General features: G+C 36.2%; 1 protein-coding gene across 1 annotated transcript; it reads right to left on the reverse strand.

Moving 5' to 3' along the window:
- Positions 1 to 3,810: 3,810 nt before the first annotated feature.
- Positions 3,811 to 6,143, reverse strand: LOC120257388 (uncharacterized isomerase BH0283-like). Its single transcript, XM_039264858.1, has 4 exons — positions 5,922 to 6,143; positions 5,625 to 5,822; positions 4,259 to 4,588; positions 3,811 to 4,085 (listed from the first exon to the last, which is right to left on the reverse strand). Exons 1-4 carry the CDS (start codon positions 5,949 to 5,951, stop codon positions 3,906 to 3,908), a joined length of 738 nt encoding a protein of 245 aa, XP_039120792.1. The 5' UTR covers positions 5,952 to 6,143; the 3' UTR covers positions 3,811 to 3,905.
- Between the last annotated feature and the right edge of the window lie 2,036 nt (positions 6,144 to 8,179).

The following is an 8,179-nucleotide window of genomic DNA, read 5'->3' on the forward strand; positions in this document are numbered from 1 at the left end:
ATGTTTTATTTGTATCCAATATGCTGTCTGTTTATAGCTTGTGTCAAGGCTCAAAGACGGTTCGCGGCCACACGCCATCGCCATCATGGCGAGATGCATGACGAACAGCTTAATGGCAAAACATGCACCTTTATGTAACACCAGTATTATCATTTCGTCAATGGCTAAAGGTGTAACATGTAATGCGTTGTGCCGAGCGACATATTTTATTTGTATTTAACGTACTCTCTTGTTTTTAAACACAACACGTTAATCATAACAGCATCAGTTATTACTGCCTCCTTTTAAAGAGTTGTGAAATCTAACTCATTTTGGTGTTGAAATCACCTCCGAAAGACTATTTCTTTATTGCGGGTCAAGTTTTAATGAATTAATGAAAATGTAATGTACTTTTAACACTGCTTTTTTAATTGTTAGAATAGTATCTTTAGTCTGTTTCACTGAACTGCCACTTTATTTTTAATATTGAATTAGCCTAATCACATCATTAAAACCTTTATTTTAACGGTTAGTCCCATCAGTCTTTTATCAAATTATATTTTAACGGACGGACCCCATTGGGCTGAATTAAAAACACTCACACTAGCCAGGCTCCACAATCCGCGACCATCCTCACCGGACAGTTAACGAACGAAAACACACACACACCGATCAACAAACACAACATCCAACTGAGACACGACGCCGGATCACCGCACCGACACCGGCTCATGACCGCACACGCACAGACCACGAACGCTTATGCCCATCTCTCATGTCCACACCCCAAGGATCTCAGCGCCCTCGGCACCCCCGCATCAGAAGCACAGACGCGACCGATTACAGGTCTCCAAGATCCGTCATCGTCGAACCTCACGACATACATTGTGGCCCAAACACAGTTTCTCTCATAAATATTATTTACGAGCGTTAACGACGACGCCGTAGGTTGGTCACGAATCATCCCGCTTATTAACGGGAAACCAAACTAAACACGGCTTAACAAAACTAACAGAAAAATTTTGCTTAAATTATGCTTTTATTTAATAAGAAAATCAAGCTTTTGTAATTAAAAATTCATAGACCCATCCCGCCTTTAAAATATAAATTTTATTATTAAAACTAGTGAAACTCTAGCCGATTTAAAAATTAATATTAGAAAACCAATCGGAACCCATAACCATTAAAAAATTTAAAATTTAATATTAAAATAAAATGCCCAGCTTGGCAAATAACTCTAAAATGCCTATTCTAGTAATTAATTAAAAAGCAATATTAAAAAGTTTGAATGTTTAAATTTTATTAATGATATTAATAATAATAATAATATATTTTGTAACAATGGTTTTGAAAAATAACAAGCTAAACGTACTTTTAAAATCGGTTTGCACACGTACTGTCATTTTCAGTACTGTGCGTAATCTTGTACCAAGTCTGCATTGGACAACCTACGTTATTTTGCTGAATACATCGTTTGTGCCGTTATTGAGAAAAGAAAGCATGAATTTGAGAATATATAACAGCATATACATATTTAACAGAGGCCAAAATTGTTAACGTTGCGGATAAGAAGTCATCTTTATACATCCAGCCAAGCACACGAAAGAGCACCGTCTTCGGATCGTGCTCGGCCTGTCTTCATATTCACAAATGACACAAAATTGTTATTTTTATTCTGTTCCGTTTGTTGTCTTCCTTCTTCGGGAACTGCAACGGTTACAGTGAGACATGCTGTGTGAGTACTTCGTATTTTTTGTCGCTCATCAACTGCCTGATTGTCTCGTGGCCAGTGTACCTTGGATCTTGGCCTCAGACAGATGCCACAGCATCATTACATTTGTATCCTGCACATACAGCCTGGAGGCCGGACATCAAGGATAACGAGTGAGTTCGTCGCCGCGAGTTCAAACATCCCGTGACCGCTCTCTGACCGGTGTTGCCCCCGGAAAGAACTCCGCGGTTTATCTTCACCATGGAAACAAGTGAGGCTCGGCTGACGCCATGACGCCGAGCAGTTTTGATGGGTCCGTTCAATGAGCATAGAACAGCCTTTCATACGAAAGACCGCGAGGCAGTGCCGCGCGCGGCGGGCGGCGGCACGTCAGAAGACCGGGTTAGTGGTGGCAGCACAAATCCCCTGAAAGAGCCACCGCCTGCCTGACTGCTCAATATAGTTTAGATTGCCTTGAGTTTTTCAATTTGAGTTAAGCACGATCTCAAGCTCGTTCATTTTGACCTGACAAACCGAGAGTTTCCACATTGGCACCGAGGGCCCACCCTTTTGTGCAGAATTAAACAACGAGTTACGCGACGCAACCATCGGCCAGTGTCCATGTTCAGAAGAAGAATCATATCGTATAGTATGTTTCATCCTTGAGCACGATATCATCCACCGGGTGCGCAGCCCGCCACCAGCCCAACTGAACATCCGGGTTCGACGTTGTCCGGCGTCCTGAGAAACATTGAAGGAGACCAGGGTTTGAACATACAAACGCAACGACGGCAGACGGAACCAGGTTAGTTAACCTGCTCGGGTCGATCCAAACCATTCCAGACGCCTCCGAGGCCCACCCATTTGTCCAGATCCGCAGAGCCTGCCCAGCCTCACAGCCACCGTGCCCGCGCCACCGATGAAGACGCTTGTGCTGTGCCGCTGCCTGGTCGATTGCCTTCGATATCAATTTGTTTGAAATATAATTTTTATTTCCCGCAAGTTGTTCTTCTCTCCCACAGACAATCTGACTATAATATTAAATACCATTTTATTCATTTTTGCGAGTTGAAGTTGCGATCGTGAAAGATGCAGGTTGCCTGGAAGTTTTTAACCGTACGACGCATTAACTGAACATGTTGTTTTGTATTGTCTCAGGTAATACGCAGTTAATATTTCATCACATGGCTGGTAAACGTGACGTCTGCTGAGCCTGTCACTGCATCTGAATCTGACCGGCTGGCTGTGCCCATGGACCCGGGAACAGCTCATCCCTTATCGACAAACAAGGATTAAAACCTGAGCCTCACAGTGAGCAAAAGAGCTCAACTGAGCTGAACTTCTCCTGCGTGCAGCATCAGTATCCCAGGAGATCCCATCTATTCTCGAAAATCTCTTGAATGGTGCAGATCATCGTGTTGCTTTCGTTCGACGATTCATTGGCTTTCATTCTCACCCGATTATGACGATATTCGTTGGTCAGTTGCCTGTCGTAACGCCAGGCTTTCTTTTGAATACCGAGTCATGACTCCGTGTTTCCAGATTCACTTAAGATGGATAATCAGTCGGCTTCACTCCAGGTGAGGTTGAGACTGTCATCTCAGTCCGGCCTGATGATGAATTGCGGAATGCTGAGGCTCCCACCTCCCGACCGATATTGTCCTGTTGCGTTGAGCGAGGGTAACCCCTTCTAGTTGCCGTTTTCATTCCCTCAATCTGCTCATATCTTAGCCAGCTTCGTACCATTATACAGCATCAGAAATTAATCCAAGTTTTTATAACACACACCGTTAATTTGATTTTTATTTCATGGGGTTACCTTAGATTTCAAAAATCCTAGTCCATTGATGTAATTAATTTCATTATTTGATTGTTTATGCTGTAAATTTATTTGCTCCTAGAATATGTGAGCATCATTTATTTTCACTTAGGTAACATAGTAAAAAATAAATGGTCTCCATAATAAATATTCTAGGAACGAAATGGGATTTTACAGCAGAAACTAGTCCAAATGAGTAAATTTACAATTGCATCAATAGTTTAGGATTTTTTGAAATCCTAAAATTATTTTATGAGTAAAATCAAATAACACATTGAGTGAGATGTACTGTGGTACTAAAAACTTGGAATAATTTCTAAATGCAGATCCATATAATAATTTTAAGCTTCTTCTAAGATACCAAACTTAGATTAAGGAGAGAAGATAAGAAAACACTTAACTAGAAGGGGTTACCTCATCAACACCCAACTTGGGACAAAAAAAGCGAGAGAAGATGTCATATCCAGATCCAGGAGGTGCAGGGCCTGTTACAATAACCCCTGTTCCAGCACAATTTCGTATCTCATCAAATGTTGGTTTTAAGTTAACAACATCAAGTCCTGAAGCAACCTCCACCTGGAGTGGAAACCATTTAGTTATCCATCTTAAGAAGTGAATCTCAAACTTGCAGGTCATGATAATTATTCCAAAAAAAGAAAAGAGAAATACAACATTTTTGACAAAATATTAGCTATTGGCAGATATCGTCCTAATCATAATCAAAGATTAAGGGATGGGCAAGGAAGTACAATGAGGTCATCAGACAAGCTTCTCTTCGTAACATTGATCACAGATGCACCATTCAAAGTTTCAGGAATAGATGGGATCTCACCGGGATTGCATTTGATAACCTTGCACACAGGAAAGTTCAACTCAATTGAAAAACTTTCTTTTTCTCCACTGTATTTGAAATAGTTTTTGTCCTTAACATTAAATAAAGTTGACTGTTTGATTCCATAGACTTTTGTAGCAGTCAAGATTCCAGATTTTGTGGCAAACTCAATGACATCACATTTTACCAAGCCATATGATAAAAGAAAATGTGCTGCAGCCAAAGTTGCATTACCACAAAGATTAAGCTGCACAACATAATTTAGTTAATGCATTAATGCAGTTAAAAGACTCAAACATGCCATCTTTCCACAATCACTGTAACTCTAACTTCCTTATAAAAAATGAATAAATGAGTATTTAGTATTATAGTCAGATTGTCTGTAGGAGAGGCAACTTTATAAGGAAATAAAAAATTATATTTCAAATAAATTTGTCTTATTATGAAACAATCAATACCAAACATAGCTTTAGCCACAAAAGCATGCTTCATCAATTAGCACCAAAACTTCACGAAAATAACTCTGTAAAACAAACACAAACGTATACGGATCTAGGTTGGTTTCTTAAATAAGAATTAAACCTCAAACATCTAGAATGAACTTTTTTGGATCAACCAACAAAATTCTTCTCCTCTCGTTTCCATCTACCATCATTTACATTTCACATATTTAAACCCTCTTTCAACTGGTCTCCTTTCTGTCTTTCTCAGACCGCTGAGATTAGCATCAGGCAGAATGGTAGTTGGGCTGGTTAAGCTGAGCTCAAAACAGCTTGATGGATGATATATTATAAGATGAAACATACTATACATTATATAATTCTTCTTCTATTACAGATCATGGTTTGTAATGATGGTTAGAAGTTATCCTTTCCCTTGTGCTCAATTGACTTTGAATTTCCCCAGTGCCTTTTTTAAAAAAAAGAAATTAATTTTCAATTGCCTTAATGTAAAACTCTCAAGTTTGGCTCAAATCAAAATGAGCAGATCTTGAGCTTAGGATCATGCTTAACTCAAATTCAAGCAAAGCTCAAGGTAATCTAAACTATATTGAGCCAATCAAGAGCAAGCATTGCTTCTTTTAAGTTTGGCTCTTTGCCACCACTAACATTTTGGTCTTCCTATACAACATGCCACCACCCGCCTCCCCCTTGCCCACACAACACACACCACCCCTCATGATCTTTTCATATGAAAAATGTTCCTATGCTCATTAAACTTGGACCCATCAAAAGCTTGCTCAGTGTCATAAAAACATCATAAAGCAAATCAATCAACCAAACCTCAGCGACCGGAGTGAACCACCGAAGATTAAACCGCGGGTTGTCACCAGAGACAGCACGAGTCAAGAAAGCAGTCACAGAGATGTTGAACTCCTTGGCAACAGACTGCATCCACTCATTATCCACTTGATGTCCATCCTCCAAGAAACATATGGCTGCAGGATTACCTTTAAATGCTGTGTCTGTGAAAGCATCTATCTGAAACCAAAGATCCAAAATTGCACACTAGAGTTCACAGAGACAAATGATCAAACAATTGATAGGCAACAAAAAAGAAGCAAACTCCCAAGTACTCACTACAACATATCTCACTGCTCTTGTAGCCATTTGCAGTTCCCGAAGAAGGAAGACACCCAACAAACAGAGCAGAATGATAAAAATAACAATTTTTATGTCATTTAGCAAATGTATATAAAGACGAGCCAATTTTGATCCGAGGCCCAAATTTTGAAGTTATGTTTCATTGTGCTTGGCTAGTTAATTATAAAAAAGATGACTTCTTATCCGCAACATTGTGTAGTTTTTTGGCCTCTATATTTATAATATATATATATATATTTATATATTCTCAAATTCATGCTTTCTTTTTTCTCAAATAGCAGCTGGGTGATTGTATTCAACAAAATGGCATGGGATAATTACATCAATGCAAAGACAGCACAGAAGCATTTTAGAAAGGACAAAAGCTTGAGGTTTTTTAAGTTACCCCTTTTTTTAATTACTAAAATGACAATTTTTTTATTATTTTAAACCGATTTTTTTAAAAAATATTTTTTTTTGAAAACTTATTTATTTTTTTTAAAACCATTTATTTTTAAAAAAATATTATTATTATTATTATTATTATCATTATTATTATTAAAATTTGAAGCATTTTTAGGCTTTTTTTTAAATATTGCTTTTTTTTTTAATTAATTACTAGAATAGGCATTTTTAGAGTTATTTACCAAACTAGGCATTTTTATTTTTTTAATATTAAATTTTAAATTTTTTTAATAGTTGTCGGTTCCAGTGGTTTTTTAATATTAATTTTTTTTTTAAATCGGCAGGTTCCACTAGTTTTTTAATATTAAAATTTATATTTTTAAAACTGGGATGGGTCCTACTAGTTTTTTTTAATTAAAAACAATTTTACATTAAATCCCTTATCATTTCATAAAATTTTTTACAACTAGTTTTATTCCCACTTCATGTTTTAATTTAGTTCCCCATTAATAAACTGGGATGGGTTCCACTGTTCTTGCAGCGTGTGCATACATTCATCTACATTAGCAGGCATACGTAGATAATGTTTATAAGGCTTGCGACAATTTTTAATGTATATCATAAAGAGTTTCAACCAATGTCAAACGAGAGATACTGGAACCCCTATAATGGTCCACGTCTCTGTGCTAATCTTACAATGCGAAGACCACTTTCAGGACGCCCAAAATTCACCAGAATTCGTAATGAGATGGACATAAGGGAGGGTGGTCAGCCAAAGCGTTGTGGTCTATGTCGTAATGCAGGTCATAGTCGTCGAAATTGTCCGAATCTCAGATTTGGTCCAAGCCATATGTCGTAATATAATTTAAATATTGTATTTGTTGAATAATTGTATAATATATGTAATTATTTTCGTTCATTAATAATATCGAGTGAGTTTATTTTAGTGAAAGTAGAAGTGGAATAAAAGCTAGTTGTAAAAAAATTTTTATGAAACGATAAGAGTTTGATGTAAAAATTGTTTTTAATTACAAAAAAAACTAGTAGGGATCCATCCCGGTTTTAAAAAAATATAAAATTTTATTATTAAAAAAACTAGTGGGACCCTGCCGCTTTTAAAAATAAAAATTTTTAATATTAAAAAACCAGTGGAACCCACAACTATTAAAAAAATTTAAAATTTAATATTAAAAAAATAAAAATGCTTAGTTTGGTAAATAATTCTAAAAATGCCTATTCTAGTAATTTATTAAAAAAAAGCAATATTTAAAAAAAAAGCCGCATTTGTACACATTTTTAAAATCTATTTATATTTTAATTCATTTAAAACTTATTTTTTAATAAAAATAAAAATCTTTTCAGAGGTGGTTTCTTTAAAAAATAAATTCGTTTTCCATAACTCTTTTAAAAAAAAGGAGAGCCAGAAATTAATAATAACATTTTATTTTATTTATGATTAACGTATTTATTGTTTAAAAAATAAAAATTACATTCAAGTACAAATAAAAAATATATCTATCACTTTGCTTACATTACATATTTTTACCTTGTATTAGCTAAGTGATTCAATAATACCTAGGTTGTTTACATAAAGAACATATGTTTTGCCCATTAGGATCAAGGTTTCCATTTACGTCCATGCATCTCATATGATCTTTGATAGTCTAGTAGCGTGTAGCCCCACATATTGAACCATCTTTGGTTATGACACAAGCTATTAAAACTGTGAACTTAATATTGGATACAAATAGGAAGCATATATCTACCTGTAAGAGTCTTTAATATACCAAGAAGCTCATTAACACATCAGGTTAATGTTTGTATTTTAAACACTACACATCCTCAAGACA

This window comes from Dioscorea cayenensis, unplaced genomic scaffold (genome assembly GCF_009730915.1).
Source record: "Dioscorea cayenensis subsp. rotundata cultivar TDr96_F1 unplaced genomic scaffold, TDr96_F1_v2_PseudoChromosome.rev07_lg8_w22 25.fasta BLBR01002078.1, whole genome shotgun sequence".
In the NCBI taxonomy this organism is placed as follows: Eukaryota; Viridiplantae; Streptophyta; class Magnoliopsida; order Dioscoreales; family Dioscoreaceae; genus Dioscorea; species Dioscorea cayenensis.